This window comes from Pezoporus wallicus, unplaced genomic scaffold (assembly GCF_028554395.1).
Source record: "Pezoporus wallicus isolate ANWC-B61680 ecotype Strahan unplaced genomic scaffold, APGP_CSIRO_Pwel_v1 contig_6732, whole genome shotgun sequence".
Lineage (NCBI taxonomy): Eukaryota > Metazoa > Chordata > Aves > Psittaciformes > Psittacidae > Pezoporus > Pezoporus wallicus.
In genome coordinates this window covers 3,349,030-3,371,444 of record NW_026638638.1, presented here as the reverse complement: position 1 = coordinate 3,371,444, position 22,415 = coordinate 3,349,030, and the positions used below count along the sequence as shown (strand labels likewise).

Below are 22,415 nucleotides of genomic sequence, written 5' to 3'. Positions count from 1 at the left end.
AAGAAAAATAACATTGATGCTGAAAAATGCATTGTCTCAAGGCTTGATACACACAAAAATTATTAGTTGTGCCATTGTAAGTTTATGTAAGTTTAAGAGAGTTTTGGAGTTCCAATTGTTGCAGTAGAATTTTCTGCTCATTCCCAAGTTTGATGGTTTCTCATTAGAGCCAAATTCTTGGCACACATGTTCATAGAGGCATACATGTTACTACCACTCAAGATAGTTAAAGTATGCAAGGAATTGTAAAATACAGCTACTGACATCAAGAAATTAATGTGTGAAACATTTCATCTAAATAAATTTTATCTAGAATACATGAAAATGAAAAGAAATATCCAAACCAAGTAAAAATGTCACATATCCTTACAAACTACTAACTTATATTAGGTTTTAAAAAGTCCATTGCTAACAAGCTATCTGCATTTATGACATGCCATACTAAAGTCCTTGTCTGATTATGAAGTGCCAGTTAAAACTTGAAGAATTATTAAGGTCCAAATATTGTTAAAAAAAAAAAAAGTAGTCAAAAAAAAAAAAAAGCTGTCTGGCTCAAAATTTTTGGGCCTTAATAACAAGTATGAGAAAAGAGAAGAAATAAATAGTATAATTAAAATACCTTCTTCATGAATTACTCGTTTTTCTTCATAAATCACTTCTCTTTTTTCATAAGCTTCTTCCCATTCCTCTTCGCCTTCGTCATAGCCTTCTTCCTTGACATAATATTCGTGGTCTTCTCCATAATCTTCTTCCCATTCTTCATAAGGTTCTTTGGGTTCTTCATATATTTCCTTCTTTTCTTCATGAATCTCTTCTCTCCTTGCCATGGATGTTATTTTTATCTCTTTGGGCTTCTCTGGCAGCACCTCAGGAACTTCAAAAAATGAGAAAATAGATTATTCATCTCATAACCTGGAATTTGCAAGGCATATTGGGTATTAGCAGTTAATGAAATGATTTCACTTTCACAGTTTAAAGAAGTGACTCTTTTTTAAGCAGTCCTAATCAGCTTGGATTTCAAATATGCATGTTTTTAACATAAGGACAAAAATCAAACTGATTGGATTGATTCAAGATAATTTAAAACAAATTATCTTGTTTTCCCAAGGTAATGTTATGATTTTTAAATGATAAAAAAAAGGAAGTTACCTTTTGGTGGTGGGACTTCTTCAGGAACTTTTTTAACCACCTTTTTGGAGACTTTCTTTAACGGAACCTTTTTTTCTGCTTAAAAAAAAAAGGGTGTTTTTTTAGAATTAAAATTAAAAGAATCCAACCGACAGTCATAATTAAACATACAAACGCTGCCCAAACAATTTATGTATTCTTACCTGGCTTTTTCTCCTCTGGTTGTGGAACAAGAGGTAGAAGAATAGGAATAGGGGCAGCTTATAGGAAAAACAGAACATATAGAATAAAATATGAGTACGATGCTTTCCTGTAAATGAAGAAAAATCCTAGTGCATTTGGAAAATCTATGCAATGATTTTCTCACAGCATGTTGCTCATTCTGAATGTTTACTGTAAGTGGAAGAATATATTTTGAATGGAAATCCCCAGTCTACCTTTACTTGAATTCTGACCCTTCTCAGCTTTATTTTCTTTAGTGCCATTAGTCTCATATTTTTCTTGATAATAATTAATCTAAATATAAATCTTTTCCCTCCTGCTGCTACTGAAAGCATATACCAAGTTATCCTGGAAATGAAACACAGGAGATTGAACTTCTAAGGTTCATAGTAAACTTGAATGTAACAGAAATACACATCATGTTTGAAGTCTATAGGCAAATACCAGAGCCTGGGGAGAGATCAGTCGCAATAAAAATACAACCTATTGTAATACTTTAAAATATTTTCTTCTTTTTTTTTTCTCCAAAGAGTAGCATTTCAGGCAGCTTGTGTAAAACTTATCTCTTTGGCAGAAAAAGAAGAAAAGGTGAAAATAAAGATCAGAAAAGGAAAGTGGAAATAAGAGGAAGATGGAGTGAACAAACTGATAGGAAAACAAGAAGGAAAAGACACAATCTTTTTCAGAGAGAAGGCTTCATTCTGACCATTATTTGTGTATAGTTTTCTACACAGCAAAACGAGCCTAACCAAGCCAAGCCTTACTCTTATTATGTTTGTATGAAAACAATTAACTAGATCTTACCATTGTCTAAGATTTTTCTCTGAGGTTCCCACTGGCTTGCTGCTTTAGTGCATATATAAAACAGCATTGTGGCACATGTATGTTAACCTACCTTCAACTGCTTTTTGAGGTGGAACTGCAACCTTGGCATCAGGAACATCTAGGAAATCAAAATGTTTAATTGAATTAATATAAAAAATAGATTTTAATATGCTGTCCCCAAGAATAGTAGTTCATGGTGCTTTAATCGTAGTTTTCCTAGCATTAAAAGATTGCAGCCTACTCCTCAAGATTAAGCTAGCCGATCAATAGATAACTAATTGCATTAATCTTTCAATCTGGCTAGACTCTACACTGTTTCATTTTATTTCTAAATAATTCTTGCATAATTTGGTGTATTGGGTCTTAAAAACAGTCAGAAAAGATCATTGTATATCATAAAGAGATGATTGCTACCCATTCTGCATCCTTGGTTATTTATTTCAATTGTGCAGAGGATATCAAATCTAGTCATTTGTACCTCTTAATTGTTCTATTCCTCAGTCGTTGAAACAAAAATGAACTTTTGTGTTTTGAAGAACGTACAAAATTCTACACAGATTTTAAAAAACAGTAATATCAATGATTTTGGAGTTACCAAGGTATTCACTGCCACTGTTTATTAGAATAAATAGCTTCTTATATGGTGATGAGGTATGTCTTTTCAGAGCCTAGGTTTGACTTACTATAACAAGGAAAAAATGAGTCAAAAATAAAAAATAGAGCAGAGCAAAGCACTAAATCTATGACAGAGTGAAGTCTTGATCTTGTGCCAGTCTTGCTCATCATCTTTACCTGGTGGCTTCAACTCCAGTTTGATTTCTGCAAAAAAATATTAAATTTCTTTTAGTACTATTTGTATATCCAGAATCATGCTCAAACTCACAAATTTGCAGATGGTTATGATCATAAATTTGTTCAGCAAATTCACTGACCTTTGGTTACCAGATAGAGCTCTGCAGTGCTTCTTGCTTCTCCTCGTGGTTCAAGACGAGCAATTACAGAGTATACACCTGCAACAGCCAAGAATGTTTATATTTATATGCCTTTATCATTAAAAAAGCAGACAACAAAATCAGATAAAAGTAAAGCATCAGCACAAATATTCCATGCATTTTTACCTTCATCTTCTGCATTAACATTGTGAATGGTCATATAATGACAGCGACCTTCACTTCTGAAGCTGTACTTGGGACTCTCTCTCAGTTCAGTGGGGCCTTTATACCATGTCACAACTGCATCATCAAAAGACACTTCGCACTCAAAGGTTGCAGACTGGTGTTCACTCACTACAATATTCTGTATGCTCTTAGTGAACTGAATTGGTTCTGCTGTTTTTAGAAACAAAAAATAAAATTGTTATGCATCATCAGGCCATTTAGCTTATCTAATTCCTTCTCATTGTTTCCATAACAACACCTACATTACAATAAGAGATAGATCTTGAAAAAGTAGGGTAAGAAAATGGAATTCCATCTTCTTGAAGTTTTCTATGTAAGAATAAAGATTAGAAGACGTAAGAGTACAACTATAAGAAGACTGCTGTGCAGATAAATTATACAAGAGAAGTCATTAAGGAGAGGAAAGGTAATGCATAATTAAGAAAAAGAGGAGGTCCAAGGAAAATACAAGATTATTAGAGAACAAGAGAATAAAAGCAAGCATGACTCAGATTTTTTGAGGGTCAGGGGATATTAGTTATGATGATTTAGTCAAAAATACTAACAGAAATATGACACATGTCCAAAGAGAAAGGACAGCAAACTTTCTTATTTAGTCCATTTCCAAGTTTGGGAATACATTTTTAAGAAATTCCTTTTATTTTCATTTGTTCTATTATTGAACCCCCAGAAGCTGCTTATCACCACCGTAACAAAGAGAATTTATATCTGTTTACAAACCTTCAATGGCCAGATCTGCAGTTGTTTCTAGGTTGTCAAGCTTGCAGGTATATTGTCCCTGGTCTTCTGTTCTAACATCCTTGATGATGAGTTTGTGTACTTTGTCAGACACTTGTGTTGAATATCTCCCTCCTATCTTAATGGGTCTCCCATTTCTATACCACTGAGACTTGGCATTTGGGATAGAGAACTGACAGGACAGCGTGCAAGTGTTTCCTTCCTTGAAAGTAGTGTCATGGAGATGCCGCTCAACTGCAGGTTCTATTAGCATGTTAAAACATACATTTTAGCAGGCATCAGACAGTGGAAGAATTAATGTGTATATTAATTCAAATAGATACTTCAAAAGCATACTTACCGATCACAGTTAGCCTGGCACTAGCAATGTGTGGTCCGCACACTATTCTGAAATTTCCCTGATCTTCAAGTTGGCAGTTCCTGATTCTCAGTATGTGGTGATCACCTTCAATTCTAATTTCATATTTGTCATTGGAGTCCAGCTTCTGAGTTCCCTTGTACCATGAAAGTTTAATTTCTGGATAATTAATTTTAATCTCACATTCAAAGATAGCATCCTCATCTGTTAAAACCGTCTGATTTTCAATGTCTCTGATCAGAGTAATAGGCTGAAAAATATTAGTTTAAATTAGTTTCAAGTTCCCTGTTATGAGTTTGAATATTTCATAAATTAATCCAAAAATATGTTACCTCTGTTTGTGAGAGTCGTTGTTGAATAAAAGCTACAAGTTCATCAAACTCCTGATCTTCTCTTTGAGCTCTTTCTGTGAGCTCAATTTCCTGTAAAAAGGCAGAATATACTAAAAGATTAAAGAATACTAAATGTCAAGCTGTCATGGTTGTCCAACATAAGATTAGTTCCTACGTCAAATTTTCTGTAAGTGTACTGCAACTAGTGTTTTCTCCCCATCTTAAAAATTGAAGCCAAGTTAGGAAGACTTAGCCAGAAGACCCATTACTTCTTCTTGGGTTTGAGTGTGCAAGAAATTGAGAACTATCTGTAAAAGATCCAAAGAGGAGCCAGAAATTCCTGCACACACAGTAACATCAGATCATAGACAAGAAGTTTGCTCGAATGAACCATGTTTCTCTTAACAAAGCCAATGCTAAAGTCACACTGTATCTTACCAGTCTATGGCTTTCTTCTGCTTGAGTTTGCTTTAGTAACTCAAAGGCTTGCAAGAGGCCACGGAAATCTGTAATTCCATACATGCGAGCATATTTCTCATATTCTTTGGGATCTACATTTTTGAGAAGTTCCAAGATATCAATAGGTTGCTCTTCCTCTCCTTCCTTCCTTTTTGGAGTGCTATTCAAAGCAATGACATAAGATAAATATGCAATACTTCATTCGTATAAGGTTGTTCAATGAAAAAATGAATCAGCTTACAGCTGCACTGTGGAGTGGAATCCTTTAGCTTTGTCTAGTCAGGTGCTTCTACTTTTATAAGTCATTCATGTTTAATGAATCTTAAAAAATATATGTTGAACTGAGATATTTAATCAGAAATGTTTCTTCTGTGTTGATGGTAAATTAATCTATAAAATCTTCCCATATACCTTTTTAGTTTTGCCCTGAGATCCCCTTCAACAACTTCTTTCTTTCTTTCTTCAACTTGTAGGTTTACGCTCCTCTCAATTTCACCATGTTGGTTAAAAGCTACGCATTTGTACATGCCAGAATCAGTTTTTATTGTGTCCTTTATTTCTAGTTTGGCTTCATCTCCTCTCTGCTGGATTGTAATGCGACCTCCCTGGTTGAGTTGCCTCCATTTTCCCTTCATCCATTTAACATTTGGAATTGGGTCTCCTCCAACTTTTGCAATAAATTTTGCAACAGTTTCTGCAAAAAGATGCAAATAAGGAAGCTAAGTCTTTCCAGCTTTCTATAAGAGCAGGACATAATCTCAAGAAAAAAGGTACAGGCAAATAGAAGACAAGGTACTTTCTGAAAAGAATTCTTACTTTCCATGACTTTGATACTCTGAGGCTCTGACACAAAATAAAGTTTTCCTTCCAGTTCTGCTTTCTTAGCTACTGGTGCAGCTGCTGGTTTTTCTAGAAAAATAAAGTAAAACAATAAAACAGATGGTTCCGTGTAATGATTTATGTTCATGCATGATGATGCTTCCAAAGGAATGGTAAAAAAAGAATTAATTATAAAGGTGGAACAAAATACTATGCAAGAGATAAAAATGCAAAATGTTTTTCTGTTGTTTTAGTTAACTTGCATTTTACTTTCCAGATGAAACTGAATACTGTGGGCCAGATTGTGCTGTTCATTAACTTCAGTCAGGTCATTCATATTCTTCATGGATGAAAATTCATAAGCAGATATGCAAATAAGAACCGCCACTTTCTAAAATAGCTGAGGTTTCGGTGAGGTTTTTCTTTTCTGTCTATTTCTGAAAATTTCATCCTTGAAGTTACTTGTATTTTTTCACCAGTGAGTGTTTTGTTTTTTTTTTTTTCATTTGCTCAGTTCTTAGCCTTGTGGTTACCCATATAGTAAATAATATACTATTTCTGCATATTACTGAACATTTAAGTCTTTCATGCAATGGTAAGGCAAGATACACAAGGAAGGACACATGCTTAGACTATATTTGCTTTCAGCTGAAAGTTCTAAATGTAACAGTCCTGAAGAAATTAGCTCCGATGGCCATATGCTCAATCAAATCCCTTCTGTATTTTCTTTTAATAAACACCACTGTTCCCATCCTCTGCTTAAAATTTGCATGTCCAAGTAATTTCGCTCATTTAGCTTCCATTTTTCAAAAATTTAGTGTTTAGATTTAGAAACTAAATTCTTAGTCTTTTTGGTAAGAATATAGTGTTGATTTGACACTGATCTCCCACTGTTTATGTCCTATTTATGTAGAGTTAATTTTCAAATATACTGTCTTCCCAGATTGTGTGGGTTTGCAAATAACTAAAATATACTAATTGTTTCTATTAGATTATTAACATTTTTGTTCCACAGAAAATAAAGTGGGATGGAATTTGGTTTAAATTTTTATCATACACTTTAATTGTCTCCATGTTATTGTACCTTTAACGGTCACTTTAGATTTGCAAGTGTCAGTGCCAGCTGCATTTGAAGCTTTGCATACATATTCTCCTGAATCGGATTTGGTAATTGCAGCAAGTTCTAGAAGAGCTACTCCATTAGCAAAGCTGAAGTTGCATCTGCCTGAAGCTCTTATTTCTCTGCCTGCCTTCAGCCACTGAATCCGGATTGGCTGTGATCCTTCAACATGGCAGCTGAGCTGTATAGTATCACCTTCCTCTGCTGCTGCTGGTTGAAGAGGCTGGTCAAAAACTGGAGGCTTTTTGGGTTCTGGAATAGGAAAACGTTTGAGTGAATACTCAAGGGAGGAAAGTAAGATTAAGAATGTAAGAGAAAAGGAGATACATGTGATTCTTAAGAAGACAATGGCAAAGAATGAAGAAGGATAAACAGAAGTCTGAAAACATAAATCATAGTGTTAGAAAATGGAATAAGTACCAAGACAGTATATTTTCTATGCAAACATGCGAAATATCTTTACTCCACACAGCAAGGACATTCACATGTGAAAAACACTATAAGAATTAAAACACTGCTATTAGGCTGCAAAACTATGTAAGCACCTTTAAAGAAAAAAATATGCAATCTCCTACAATAGTATTACAATGAAGTGCCATGCTGCTAAAACACACAGTCAAGGCTGCACAAGCTTAGGTGTAAATGCACAGAAAAACTGTTTTTCCACAAAAAGAGGATGATTACAAATTCAACAGGAATGTCACAAAGATTTCAATGTTCAATTTAGATCAGTCATAGCAAATAGTGAAAAGGAAACTCCTCCTTGAAAAATATTGTTGTATTTTAATAAAAAAATTAGAAGAATTTTTTGATTTTGTGGTTTAACTCAGTTTAGTCTGTCCATCTCAGGACAAAGTACTGCTGGACAAATTAAAGTAAGTAAACCCAGCTCATAAGATAGAAGCTGTATGTTTTCAGCTAACATGCGACAAAAAAAAGTAAGAAGCAAAGTAAAAAATACTTCGACTAACCTCTGATAACAACAGAAGATGTACATAACACGCTTCCTGCTTCATTGGACACTTTACAGGTATATAAACCAGCATCTGATTGCTCTACACACTTTATGTGCAAAATTAAGGTGTTATTTTTGAAAGATATTTCACAATGAGGGCTTGAATGAACTTCCTGATTGTTTTTATACCAAGCAACAGTCAAAGGCTGGGAGCCAGCAACATGGCCCTCAAGTTTAAGTTCATTCCCTTCTGTTTCTTCTACTACTTCAGACAGTTTCTTAGTGAAAGTTGGTGGAGATTTTCGTTCTGTAAAAAAAAAAAAAAAAAAGGAACAAAATTAACAAAATTCTATGAATGAAATGGACATGGAAAATTCTAAAGAAAATGTTTCAAGAAAAAAAATTTCAACATTGGGGAATTAATACTTGCTCTCATTTAAACAGGGTATTTGGTTTTTTTTTAAGTGAAAGCATGCTAAGATAAACAGCACATCTTGCTTTTACAGTCACTGTCATATTTGATTTTCCTATTTGAAAAAAAAGAATCCTCTTATATTTTTACATCAAATGCCATAAAAGCCCCAAGATTTTTGTCAAGTTCCCAAGAAAGAAATAGGCCAAAGCCTATAAAGAAACTAGTCCAAAGACTAGTCTCTTCCCATCATTGCTGGTGACCAATCCTAACCCTCTTCAGAGACATATAGGTACGTTCAGGTACTTTCAAGCTATATCTCAAAAGTTCTTCTCAAAGTTATCTTGCAGCAATAAAGCTAACTTCCTTAATAATTAAAGACAGAAAAATGTACGCACAAAAATGTACACACAATGTATTATCTATTCAATACCTTTAACAGTCAGCTGAGCTGTGCAAGAGTCCTTTCCAACTTCATTGCTAGCACAGCATGTATACTGTCCAGAGTCTCCCCTCTCAACTCTCAAGATGGTCAAGTGGGCTGTGCTGTCTACATAACTGATTTGGTAGTTTCTTCCTGTTCTAATCTCTTGGTTATCTTTTGCCCAAGTGACTTTAATAGGCTGTGTTCCAGAGATGTGACACTCAAAGTCAGCACTTTCTCCAATAATACCATCCACAGGTGTAATTGGGATGTCAAAAAATGGAAGAGTCTTCCCTTCTGAAGAGTGAAATAAATAAAAAGGCATCAGTTTAAAATCCTGATTTGCTTTAAACCTGTGTGAAATAAATATAATTTGTACAGTATTAAATCTGTTTCTAAAGTTAGTTTTGAGATATTTTCATTAAATATTTCATAGCCCACTGACCTGTAAGGACAAGCCTGCCACTAGAAGAAGCTGTCCCAATTGCATTGGTAGCTGTGCAGGTATATTGTCCCATAAGGCTCCTATCTGTTTTCAAAATCTGAAGAGTTGCTACATTATCTACGAAGGATGTATGAACATTGTAGTCCTCTTTTACACGCACACCATCTTTAAACCAAGATACTTCTATAGGTTCTGAACCAGCAATGCCACAATCAAATGTAACTGGTAAGCCAACAGTTTCATGGACATCTCTTAATTTTCGCGTAAAAGAAGGAGGAAGCTTACGCTCTGTAAGAAAATAGGTATTGTACAGTGAAGGTTTTCAGAAGATACGCACCTATTGTTGTATTCAACAGTAATCACTGCCTAATATACTGTAGAGTACACTCAACTTTTACTTATAACTTCCGATTAAAATTTTATTCAGCATATTATTTATTTGGAACCTGATGTGAAAAGAGCACTGTGCATAGTTTGCAGTAAAATGTATAACCATTCTGCCATCAGTTACACCCAGTGACCCTACTAAAACCTCAGGACTGCCAATGGTAGAAACAATCAAAGAAATATCCTCAATGGGAAAGGAAGATGAAGAAGCTTGTATCCCTACAGTAGGGCTGTGATCAATGAGAGACACATTTTGATTAGCTTCACTGGTAGACTTTCGTTAAGAGAAGACAGTAATGCAGAGACAAGCCAAGTCAAGAAACTAAAGCGTTTAACACAGAAAAGGTAATCTTTGGGTTGTTTGTTTGTTCTTTTGAAATAGCAAACATACTTAAGAAAAACATGCCATTTTTGCATGTTTTTAAACTAAATATTCACCTTGAACTGTCAGCAAAGATGATGAAGCAGCCTCACCAACAGCATTTTCTACTTTGCAGATGTAGTCCCCACTATCACTACTGTCTACCTGGCTGAAAACCAAAGTGGCAACTTGGTTTTTAAAGTGCATTTTCATAGAAGCAGTTCCTCTCAACTTTGTATCGCCTTTGTACCATGATACAATCATTTCTGGTGTTCCAGCAACCTGGCACTGTAAGGATGCAGAATCCCCAACAGTCACCTGCACTGGCTCCAAGGGTGTAACGAAGTAAGGTGGTTCTGAAGAACAAATATACACCATTAGCACAAAAAGGTATTGCACAATGAGCACTGGTAGTTCAAATAATACTTGATGAAATGATGGTAGCTTGACGCACCTAGTATTGTGATTGCACCATGACAATTATCTTGTCCAGAATCATTTTCAATATGACAAGAATATTGCCCCTGATCTTCTAGTTTGCTATTAGGTATTTCCAGTATGGCAGATGTTTCTGTAGTGGTGATGCTACACCTTTCAGAGTGCATTATTTTTACTCCATTTTTCTTCCATGTCACTGAAATCGGTGGAGTACCCATGTATGTGCATTCCAAGATGAAATTTTTTCCTTTCTCTACAGTTAAATCATTCACCCTCTTCACAAATTTGGCTGGTTCTATAAAGAACAATGGGAAGAAAACAAATGAGATAAAGCCAAGAGATCATTTTTAGAAGCATAAGATATAGTAGTCTGGACAAACCTTTGACAAAAAGATGTGTTGTGCAAGAAATCATCCCTGCCTTGTTAGAGACCTGGCAAGTGTAGTCTCCACTCTGAAGCGGATGTACATCAAATAGCTCCAGTTCTGCAACTGAATCTTGCAAGGTGATACTGCATCTGTGTCCTGGTGCTAGCTCAACACTACCTCTAAACCATTTGACTTCCAATGGAGAGGAGCCTTTTATGATACTGGTAAAGGTTATGTTTGCCCCAGATAAAACATTCAGTGGTTCAGGTTTCTTCACAAAAGATGGTGGTTCTAAGCATGCAAATGAAACAAAAGAAGTACATTTTAGCTTCTGATGAAGAGCAAGATAACAAGAAATATGTACAGAGCAAAGCATTAAGTCTTCTTGAAAATATATTTGTGCCTTCTGACTCTGGCTTCTTATTGATACTGACCTCTAACATTCAAAAATGCGCTGCACTCATCGGACCCAGCTACATTACTAGCTGTGCACAAATAAGTTCCCATATCAGATTCCTGAAGTCCATTCACTTTCAGAGAACAGGTATTGTCTGTAAGAGTAGCCTGATACTTGTCTCCGCTGATAATCTCCTCTCCGTCATGAAACCAGGAAACAAGAATAGGTGGTGACCCATAAACTTTACACTCCAGTACAGCAGAAGAGCCCAGCTGACCATATGTTTCTTTCAGTTTTCTTGTGAAAGAAGGAGGTATAATACGATCTGCATTTTTTTTTAATAAAAAAAAAGAAAAAAACAAAATAAATACCATACAGGAACTTAAAATGCAGGAAGTTTCCCATGCATAATAAAATCACTGAAATTTCTTTTGATGTATCTGCTTAAGCAATCTGTTCCTATGCACCTAAGTCATCGAAAAATAGTTGATGGTTAAGGATATGTTGGAACTTTCATTCACACTTTTGAGGGACACCTTTTATTTTGGCATTTCTTTTTCATAAGAAATATTGCACCAGCTGTCCAAGAAGGCATGTAGACTAAAGCCAAAGAAACAAAGCCCTCGTAACAACTCAAGCCCTTGCCCCTCAGAGGTTAGATAGGCATCCATTCTTGATGTCTGTCAAAGTGTCTTGCCAAGTACTCCTAAGATTATACAAGCGATGAGTCTCTCAGGCTGCCAGTCTTGAGAATCAGTTTGCTATCTATCTGAAGGTGTTATAAAAGAACTGTAGGATCGGATGTAACTCGAACAGTCAACTAACCTGAGACATGCACTGAAGCTGTGCAGCTGCTTTTACCAACACTGTTTTCCACCTCAAAGGTATATTCTCCACTGTCTTCTAGTCTTGCATTGAGAATCTTAAGCCCAGACACTTTTTTGAAGAAACTGATTTTATATTTATGGTCAGTGGACAGTTCATTCCCATCCTTAAGCCACCTAGCAGTAAGCTCTGGTGTGCCATCTACTGTGCATTCCAGAGTACATGAGTCTCCCGCTGTAACTTTGACTGGGCCTGGCTTCTCAACAATGACTGCAGGTTCTGTAATGAGATGCAAGTCACAGATATTTTAAAATCAACAATGCAATAATTATTAGTATTGTAAAAATTGAAATTTTAAAGCATAGTAGACCACATTGAGTTTTTTAATCTCATGCTACCAACCTAGAACTCTCAGTGTGGCAAAGCATTCCTGAACTCCAGCATCATTTTTTATCTGACAAATGTATTTCCCAGCATTGGCTGGTTCTGCATTTCCAATCCGCATAGTTGCAATGTTTTCTGAATAGGAAATCCAAAGATTATCACTTTCTCTGATGATTTCCCCTTTGTCTTTTAACCACAGAACAGAAATGGGCTGTGATCCTTCTACTGCAGCCTGCAGTTCAATCGACTCCCCAACTACAACAGTGAGATCACTCAGTTTCTTCACAAAGGTTGGTGGTGCTATTTAAGAGAAGATATTTAACAGTAAAAAAAACATGCCAGTAGTGGCAAAGTAGGAGGAGAATGACAGGAACAATGCAATGCCAAGATGCCAATCTTTATACAAACCTCTTAGTGTTACAGAGCCAATGCAGGAGTCACTTCCCACATCATTTACAGCTTTACAGTGATATTCACCAACATCTGCAGTATCCACACTGAGAATGTGAATACTGGCTAGGTAGTTCTCAGACATGACCTTATACTTCTTGCTGCTCCGAATTTCTCGTTTGTCTTTGTACCAAGAGATCTGGAACGGAGGAGTGCCCTGAAGCTCACATTCTAGGTGAATATCAGACCCTTTCAAGGTCTCAGTTGGAGGGGGCTTCTTGGTAAAAATGGGGGGTGCTGGAAAAAAAGAGGGGGGAGGAGTAAATTTTGTGTTATTTGAGGGAAGGAGATTAAAAAGGACAAAGTATTCAAGTAGCCACTGATGCTAAACAGCAAAGAGAAACCATTATTAAGATAGATATCCCACAGTATAACAAGCAGTCAAGAGATTTGCCCTCTATTCAGACAGGTTTTGGCCTCTCTGACTAAAGAAAGTGGGATTTAAGAGGTTTTCCAAAAAGGAAGACTCAGAGAGATAGAAATGTAAGGAAAGAACTGTGTTTCTGACCTTTTACTTTCAGGGAGGTACTGGTGCTTGCACTACCCCCCGGATTGTGAGCTTCACAAGTGTAGTCACCACTGTCTTCAACACTGAGGTTGTACATTTCAATGACTGCCACTGAATTCACAAAGGACATTCGGTATTTTTCACTGGGATGAATCTCAGTTTCACCTTTGTACCAGGTGACTTTGATTTCTGGAGATCCACCTATTTTGCATTCATACTTAGTGGAATCATGCTGTTTCACAAGTCTTGAGGAGTCAAGTTTCTTAATAAACCTTGGTGGTTCTGGAAAGCCAAAAAGTGGAAATGTTGCTTTAAACTGCACTGATTCTTCGAATAAACAAGGAAATATGTAAGAGAAAATGTAAACTTTCTGGACTTATGCAAACATTTTAAGTTTGTAATTGCTATGATTTTTTTAAAGATTATTTTAAGTTTCTTTTATTTAGGAAGCAAACTAGTTCTCTATATGCATTTCAGCTAGTTTCTCCTTACTTTTTTGTCCCACTCTACTTCTCCCATGTATTCAGTACAGATAAACTGATGGGTGGTTTCCTTTAAGTAATTCCCTCTAGCAATACATGAGTACTCAAAATACCTGATGGAAATGTAAGAATCCTAACAGTTCAGCCAAGAAATATTATTAAGAGCATTTATGCGAAGCATTATAGCAACTACTTTATATCTTAAAATGTCATTAACAACTGATACAGTCAATAAATGTACCTGCATTATAACACTTCACAAATTTATGGCAAAGCCAAACATAAAGGTGCATATAAGGAACAGAAGTCAAGGAGATTAGGTAGAAAACAATATAGGTTTAAAATAATCATGCTGGGAAGAATTGTGAGATGGTTGGTATTGAAGAAATTAGTGTTAAAGGTCCTATGACTGAAAAGTAAACCTTTTTTTTTTGTAAGGAGATAAAGAAGTGGAGGTTTGACACTTTTCATCAAAAGTACTGTGCGCATGATTCTGAATCACAAGACTGAATGCTCATAGATCAAAGATATAACTAGTAAACCCATGAGGTGGTAACGTGGGCACAACAAACAAATCTCCCTGCAAAACAGGATGAAGTGCCTCTTCGTTCATCTGTCTGTAAAGTGTAGGAAGAATATCTATTTTATTGTGGGTTACTTCAACCTGTGTGACATTTGCAGAACATCCTATGTTGTTAGTAACAAAGCTTCCTTAGAGTTTCTAAAAATAGAAATGATGGTTTGTTTAGATAAGGACTCTTGGAACCTTTGTATTATATTATCAGATTTCAGTTTCGCAAAGAAGTGATCCTCTATCTGCATACTAACATCTGATGAGTACTAATTCTATTCATTACCAAAAATGGGGATATATCACCAAAATGTAAGTATATAAGTTAGTAAGGTATATACTTATAATGTAAAGCAGTTTCTATAACCTAAAGCAATTGTTAAAACTACAGAGTGAGAACTTTAGGTGTTAAAGTATGAAAAGTAATAAAACTCTGGGAAATTACCAAGGTTAATCAAATAAAAGCACTTAATTCTACAAACAAAAGGATGTGTGTTATAGAGATGAGACATCATCTGCTCAAATTAAACACACAAAAATCAATACACAAAAGAGGTTTCTCTTCCAAGTTCTATAGAAAATGGCTGCCAAACAATGAATATCATTTATTTTACAACACTGGGGAAACTGTACAAATTCTAAAGGATTAAAGTGAGTGTCAGTGTAAGTTCAGGATCAAAAAAGAAAATAATAATTGTGGACGGAAAAAAAAAATCAGGATTTTATGAATAAGGAGTTGAAGAGTAAGAAAGCGTCTAAGGTCAGGATCTTCTTATCAATGGTAACTTTAGTCAAATAAACTTCTCAGTAATATCATTAATATAAACAGAATTGTGACTGTGGTAGAAACAAGCTTTAAATCTTTTAAAGAGGTTAGGTTTCTTGCTACAGGCCTTCAATGCTTTTTGTAAGTCAAACTACATAGTAACAACGTCCCTACTTGTCACTGAATCCAGAAGTATTTCCCTCTGCCCCATTCTTTCGCCCCCACCAAGAAAAATCTATCTATGGATAGAACATACTCTAGATATAAATATGTAATACATTTGACATGCAGTTATCAGCGATTTTGCTAGTGGTAGTTCAGCTTCTTATGCTATTTGTCTTACAGAATAAAAGTCATAGTATTTAGTCTTGAAATGTTTGATTTTTTTTTCCCCCCAAAGTTCATACAGAGAGGAAAAAAAAAAGGGGGGGAGGGGGGCGGCACTAAAAGAACGGGGACATTTGAACTCATGCAATATTTAAGAGCTGCATTTTACATTCTTTCTTTTATAAAATCACTAAGTATGAGGTAGCTGGAACAGCTATAAACAAATCCTGTGTTCCCACCTACATTAAGGAAATAAACATGCAAGTGTCACTTGTACCAAGACAGTTTGATCCAGTCATAAATTTAGATGACTAAAAGATTCTCCACTATATGGAGAAGCAAAGTGTTGGAAGAATGGATATTTGTCACCAAGTGTACTCTCAGATCCTCCCATTTTGCTGTCTAGAACAGCAATTTTCAATGTTTCTAGTCTGTGAAAGGGTAAAATTATTTGCAGCAGCTGCACATCCAGTAACAACACATTGAAGTCTCATAAGTTAACTGAGTTTCTCTCAGTTACCTTTCCCTCCCCTGGACAATCCAGTGAATGAAGAAAGACTTAAAGAGAGACAGCTTTTGCTGGCCAACAGGGCCATTCATAAAGGCGCAACAAGGCTCTAAGTCATATTTAACACTTCAATGAAAGAATCCTTTTGATCAGATAAATCGCAAACTATACCAGAAGAAAGATTAATAAGTATTTAGGTATTACAATAATATTTAAATGAAATAAGACATCGCAGTGTAGCCTCTTGTAAAGATTGTTAGTCTCACACATGTCTACATTCAAGGCTTTTTTCTCCAGATGTCTCCCTTGCAAAGGAAAGTCTCATGAACACTAAAGCTCACAATACCTTGTACAGCTAGCTCAGCTGTGCAGGCATCCTTTCCAACACTGTTGCTGGCAGTGCATATGTAGAGTCCAGCATCCCCTTTACCAACTTTTAGGACTGTCAAGCTGGCCGTGTTTTCCACCAATGTCATCTTGTAGTTGCCACCTGGGCGAATCTGTCTGTTGTCTCTCGTCCAAGTAATCTTCATGGGAGCAGAGCCAGTCACATGACACTTAAAAGTTGCACTTTCTCCTAGTGCTACATCAACAGATACTGGCTTGATGTCAAAGAAGGGAGGCTGTAGATGTTCTGCAAAGAGGAAAGCATGGCAGAGCTCATCACTGAGCCCTCCTCAACACACACCTCACCGTGCCATGCCCATGCTCTGTGGCCACCATACAATGGGTGGGGGAAAGGGTGAAGAAATAAAAGAGCAAAGACATACAAATACACGTTTCTTTAAATGTAAGCTACAAACCTGTGAGGAGAAGTTTGGCGCTAGAAGATGCAGTCCCCAAAACATTTTTGGCTGAGCAAGTGTATTGGCCACAGTGAACCATACTTGTTTGCAAGATCTGGAGAGTCGCAACATTATTTAAGAAGGCTAATTGCATGTTATCACTGTCACTTAAGAGAACCCCATCCTTGTACCAAGACACCTGGATAGGCTCTGAGCCATTTATGCGGCAATCAAATGTCACTGGGGCACCAACGGCCTCCTGAATATCTTTCAGTTTTCTGGAGAACGTAGGGGGAAGCTGCCGTTCTGCAAAATAATAATAATCACCACAGTAAGTAGGAAGCCACCCTGCTAATCTAAAATTAATTAATTCTGAAATTAATAAGAACCCCTTTCTGTAGATAACAAAGAGTTCCTATAAACTACCCCCGGAAAGAGTGGCCCTTGGCCCATCACCTTTAACAACAAGCAGAGCTGTGGAGGTGGCGGAGCCAACACTGTTTTCTGCTTTGCAGGTATATTCTCCAATGTCACTGTCCTCTATGGTGGAGAACGCCAGTGTTGCAACATTATTCTTGAAGTGCATTTTGTAAGCCTGTGTTGATCTGAGCTTGGTGTCATCTTTGTACCAGGACACCTTGATTTCTGGTGCACCACCAATCTGGCATTTTAAGATCAAGGGCTCTCCAACCTTCACCTCCACACGGTCCAAGTGTATGACAAAATAGGGTGGTTCTAGGGAAAGAGAGAGTATGGTGAGCAGATGCAGAGCATCATCAGGGTCCCTTAAGGGGATCTGGAGTGCACCATACCTAAGATATATACAAGGCTGCGGCAAACATCTCCACCTGCCTCATTTGCCACCTCACAGGTGTATTCGCCTTCATCACTCTTGGTGCTGTTGAAGATTTCAAGAATTCCAGATTTGTCAGTAGTTGTAACACTGCAGCGTGGAGACTGAGCAATGGGTATGCCATTTCTTTTCCAGGTGACAGAGACAGGAGGGGTGCCTGTGTAGCTGCTTTCCAGCACAATGGACTTCCCCTGCTCCACACTGAAATCACTTAATTTCTTCACAAATACGGCAGGCTCTGTGAGGAGGCATAGATCAACAGTGTGAGGGACAGATGTGGCAGGGCTGCAGGCAGAGCATGAAGGGATATACCTGTGTGTAAATGTGCACACACAAACACACCTTTCACAAAGAGTTGGGTTGTGCATGAGGCACTACCGGCATCATTTGTGACAACGCAGGCGTAATCCCCACTGTGGCCTGGCTCCACGTTGTACAGCTGCAGCTCTGCCACAGACTCGTCCAGAGAGATGGAACAGTTGCTATCTGGCACCAGCTCCCTGATGCCTCGGAACCAGGTCACTTTGAAGGGAGTACTGCCCTTGATATAGGTGCTGAATGTCACACTTGATCTGGGCAAAACTTCCTGGGGATCAGGTATCTTCACAAAAGAAGGTGGTTCTAAGATCATGCAAAAGAGTGAAGAGGGAGAAAGATGTTAATAGGAGAGTCTCTGGGAGAGGAAAACTGGAGTAGGTTTGAATCCAAAAAGAAAAAAAAGAGAGAGGGAGAAAAGGAAAAAAAAAATAAAAGAGACCATGGGAAACCTGAAGGAAGAAAGAGAGAGGGAAAAAGAATTTTGTTGAAGGGCTGTAGTATCCTTCCACTGACCTTGTACAGTCAAGAAGGCACTGCATTCATCAGATCCAGCCACATTGTTTGCCACACAGGTATATGGCCCTGTATCTGTGATATCCAAGGCATTCAGTTTCAAAGCACAAACGTTATCCAAGAATGAGATTTCATATTTTTCTCCACTAACAATCTCATTCCCATCCTGATACCAGGACACAGATATGGGGGATGTGCCAGACACTTTGCACTCCAGAAGCACTGAGGATCCCAGCACCCCATTTGTTTGCTTTAGTTTTCTTGAGAATGAAGGAGGAACAAGGCGATCTAAGCAGGACAAGGCAAAAGAATAGAAAGAAAAGTGTTTGGATATTTTTTTTTTTTTTCAGGAGAAAGGAAAGGGGAAAAAGAAAAATGCTTTCTTTAAAGATAAGTGTGAACTACAAAGACATAGAGCTGACCTGAAACATCAACTGAAGAAATGCAGCTGCTGTCGCCCACCTCATTGTGCACCTCAAAAGTATACAAGCCCCTGTCTTCCCTGTCTGCAGAAAAGACTTTCAAAGTGGATATATTGTTGACAAAGGTAATTTGGTATTTGCGGTCACTCCTTAGTTCTCTGCCATCTTTGTACCACTTGGTGATAAGTTCAGGTGTTCCTCCTACTTTGCACTCCAATGTAAAAGGATTGCCAGCCATTACTGTGATTGGCTCGGTCTTCTCTAAGATGAGTGCTGGTTCTGAAATAGGAAGGTAAGGGTCAGTGTGTCACCAGGATACCTACACGCAAAACAGCGAGCACAGGGCATATGCAGAAAACAAAGGCTGGTAAAGGCAATTGTGCAAGCTGCAGGATACAGTAGTTGTGAAGCAGGCTATACCCACCTAGGACTTGTAAAAAGGCAGAGCACTCCCGCATGCCAGCATCATTTTTGATCTGGCAGATGTACTTCCCAACATCAGCTCCTTCTGCACTGGCAATCTCAAGAGTTGCAATGTTGTCCATAAACCACATTTGGACATTTTCGCTCTCCCTAATAACTTCACCCTTGTCCTTGAGCCAGACAACAGAAATTGGTGGGGATCCTTCCACCACTGCCTGCAGGGCTGTTGGCTCCCCAATGAAGATTGCAGTGTCACTCAGCTTCTTAGCGAAGCGTGGAGGTTCTGATTGCAAAAACAATGAGGCAGAAGAGGGTTAATGATACATGCCTGCTTAGAAGAGAGACACCCAGGAGATCAAGAAGCGAGGGTGGTGATGCTGTTGATTCTTCAGCATACAAACCTTTGAATTTAACCGGACAGATGCAGGTGTCACTTCCCACCTCATTCATAGCTTTGCACTGATATTCTCCAGTATCTTGAGCTTCCAGACTGAGAATATGAAGACTGGCAATGGAGTGCTTTGCTGTCACCTTGAACTTCTTGCTGCTTCTGACCTGCCTCCGGTCCTTGAACCAAGCAACCTCAAAGGGTGGAGTCCCTGCTATCTCACACTGGAGAATAACATCTGAGCCTTTAAGTGTGTCAACAGGGCTTGGCACCTTGCTAAAAACAGGTGGCTCTATAAAAAAAGAATCACATATAATGTGTGAGCCTCCTTCCCTGGGTGGGTTTCTGGATAATAGGAAGCAAGGTATTCAGGAAGGGGGCCTACACTTAGTCTTGTAAACCCATATCCGAATGTGTGGTGTCACCTCTAAAAAATGCTGGGTCCCTGCCATCTCCCAGCAAGCCAACCCAGCACTCAGAGCCTCAAGGGCAGAAATATGATGCTTCTGCACCTGTTTGGAGTCAGTGCTCAGTGCCCCTCCCCAAAAGCCACTCTCCAGGACCACATTCCAGCTTTCACCCGCCTCTTTACAGTCATGAAAGCTACCATCAGTGAGGTTCAGCAACACAGCCTCCTCTTCTGTCCTAAATTTCATTCCTGCCAGCATCACTGTCTATAAAAAGGAGATGAAGGGATGGCTGTAAAGTACGCCTAGCTTCCTCACCATGGCTTGTGTAACACCTAGTCCATGCTCCCTTTGCGGTCTGACAAGCTTGCCTTATTCATCTTGTAAATGACTTAAAGGAGAAGACAAGAGAATGGCTGCACAATGCTGAACACCCACCATCATTTCCTGCCTCATCTCTGCTGTTTAAAAACAGCAGCATTTGAATGTGAGAGTAGCTGGAGAGAAACTGCCCTAGCAGCCATCAACTGCCATAGCAGCAGCTCCCTGTCCAGGGGGATGTGTGGCTGGAAGAGGGCCCAGAAGACAAGGATTCTGGTAGTGTGTGGAGCCGTGCTGCTAACCTTTAACTGTGACTGAAGCGCTGCAGCTGGCTGTGCCAGCAGAGTTCTGAGCTTCACATATGTAGTCACCAGCATCCTCAGTGTTGGCATCCAAGATGGTTAGTATTGCCATGGAGTCTACAAAGGACATGTGGAGCCTGTCGCTCGCCTGGAGTGCCTGATCATTTTTGTACCACACGATTCTGATCTCTGGTGTGCCACTGATTTTACATTCAAGTTGCACTGTGTCCCCCTGCTTCACGAACCGCAAAGCTTCAGGCTTCTTGATGAACTTGGGAGGTTCTGCAGAACAGTATGTAAAGAGTGACAGTATACCTGTTAGCCATGTGAAATCTACAGTGCTGAGAAAGAGTTATGGGGAACACGAGTATTGCAGCACAAGAAAGTAAGCTTGCTATAGCAGTTGGCTGTATCTCCAACCAGAGTTTCCTCTCAAGAAAGACAGAGAAAAGAAAGAAAAAACAACAACTAAAACCATGTTCTGCCAACTCTGGAGGCTGATGAGTCATCTGGAACTATAGAAACACAAAAAGGATGATTGCAACACCCAAGAGAATTTTTTTTGTTACCTTTGAGAGGTGAAAATATTGCCAGGCCAGCATGAAAGATTTGACAAGCGCTTCACCCATAGGAGCCACAGAAACACGGTAGGAATAGTTTCACTTGCATACAAATCTTTAAAACATATTTCTGCATGAAGAATTTGAGTGATTCATAGTCTAGATTATATCAGCATTTCAGAACTCCAATTGAAATCCTTAGCAAATTTGATTGTCACTAATGCTGGCCTATGGATGTAAAGTAGTTGTATTTACTGTATCATCATTTTCCACATAGTATTTGCTATGTGTGAATACCACTCTGACTGTAGTTTCAGAAATAATGACCAAATAAAACTTCACAAGGGGATCTTTCCCCTTGGAGATTTTGAGGTACAGAAGGCTTCTACTGTCATGCTGTATGATAGAAGGTCACCCACCACATGTCTGCTTTCTGGAAAACTAATGATCCCAAACTGGAAAGGGTGGAAGATGGAACTCAGTAACAAAGGGGTCTGTTTACTCAAGTAAAAAAAAAACGAACAGATGAAGGTGACTTAATACCTTTGACACAGAGTTGGGCTGAGCAAAAGTCTTTACCAACTTCATTACTAGCTTGGCAAGTATATTGGCCAGAGTCTCCTTTACCCACTCTGAGCACACGAAGGTGAGCTGTGTTGGCTACAAATGTAATATTGAAGTTTCCTCCAGTTCGGATCTCCCGACCATCCTTGGACCAGGTGATACATATTGGCTGTGCTCCAGTAACATGGCATTCAAAGTCAGCACTTTCGCCAAAAGGCACATCAATAGATTCTGGCTTGGTGTCAAACACAGGTGCTTGCTTGGGTTCTAGAAAGGCAAGAAAACCATGTAGTACTCATACTTCATGAAAAAGCTAATCCAACACACTGATACCATTGCATGCATGAAACAGGAAGGGGTAGCCTATGGTCA

The 22,415-nt window shown here is 38.1% G+C and overlaps 2 protein-coding genes across 4 annotated transcripts in view; both read right to left on the bottom strand.

Annotated features, from left to right (window-relative positions):
- TTN (titin) overlaps positions 1–22,415 on the bottom strand; it is a 253,429-nt gene that overhangs the window by 161,781 nt on the left and 69,233 nt on the right. For 2 of the 3 annotated variants that reach the window (XM_057411684.1, XM_057411685.1), the window contains 26 exons: positions 22,023–22,310; positions 13,534–13,815; positions 12,984–13,262; positions 12,594–12,875; positions 12,192–12,470; positions 11,404–11,691; positions 10,982–11,260; positions 10,618–10,896; positions 10,241–10,519; positions 9,416–9,703; positions 8,980–9,267; positions 8,151–8,441; positions 7,144–7,431; positions 6,057–6,149; positions 5,652–5,934; positions 5,220–5,400; positions 4,782–4,871; positions 4,432–4,699; positions 4,074–4,334; positions 3,294–3,503; positions 3,108–3,185; positions 2,968–2,994; positions 2,246–2,293; positions 1,332–1,388; positions 1,150–1,227; positions 620–874 (listed from right to left, as the gene is read on the bottom strand). In XM_057411684.1, coding sequence (XP_057267667.1) covers positions 620–874; positions 1,150–1,227; positions 1,332–1,388; positions 2,246–2,293; positions 2,968–2,994; positions 3,108–3,185; positions 3,294–3,503; positions 4,074–4,334; positions 4,432–4,699; positions 4,782–4,871; positions 5,220–5,400; positions 5,652–5,934; positions 6,057–6,149; positions 7,144–7,431; positions 8,151–8,441; positions 8,980–9,267; positions 9,416–9,703; positions 10,241–10,519; positions 10,618–10,896; positions 10,982–11,260; positions 11,404–11,691; positions 12,192–12,470; positions 12,594–12,875; positions 12,984–13,262; positions 13,534–13,815; positions 22,023–22,310 — 5,619 coding nt within the window. The remainder of the gene's footprint in view (positions 1–619; positions 875–1,149; positions 1,228–1,331; positions 1,389–2,245; positions 2,294–2,967; positions 2,995–3,107; positions 3,186–3,293; positions 3,504–4,073; positions 4,335–4,431; positions 4,700–4,781; positions 4,872–5,219; positions 5,401–5,651; positions 5,935–6,056; positions 6,150–7,143; positions 7,432–8,150; positions 8,442–8,979; positions 9,268–9,415; positions 9,704–10,240; positions 10,520–10,617; positions 10,897–10,981; positions 11,261–11,403; positions 11,692–12,191; positions 12,471–12,593; positions 12,876–12,983; positions 13,263–13,533; positions 13,816–22,022; positions 22,311–22,415) is intronic. The other variant, XM_057411686.1, reaches the window with a different exon arrangement.
- On the bottom strand, positions 17,245–20,907 carry LOC130600402 (titin-like). The gene is made up of 3 exons (XM_057411687.1): positions 19,079–20,907; positions 18,657–18,944; positions 17,245–18,446 (listed from the first exon to the last, which is right to left on the bottom strand). Exons 1-3 carry the CDS (start codon positions 19,314–19,316, stop codon positions 18,046–18,048), a joined length of 927 nt encoding a protein of 308 aa, XP_057267670.1. The 5' UTR covers positions 19,317–20,907; the 3' UTR covers positions 17,245–18,045.

Excerpts from the sequence above, each read along its gene's own strand:
- LOC130600402 (XM_057411687.1), bottom strand. The coding sequence starts at position 19,316 with ATGGCTGGCAATCCTTTTACATTGGAGTGCAAAGTAGGAGGAACACCT. Across the intron at positions 18,945-19,078 it reads TTCTTCAGTTGATGTTTCAG|ATCGCCTTGTTCCTCCTTCA; the intron begins GTCAGCTCTATG and ends TGTCCTGCTTAG. Across the intron at positions 18,447-18,656 it reads TGCCTTCTTGACTGTACAAG|AACCACCTTCTTTTGTGAAG; the intron begins GTCAGTGGAAGG and ends GCATGATCTTAG.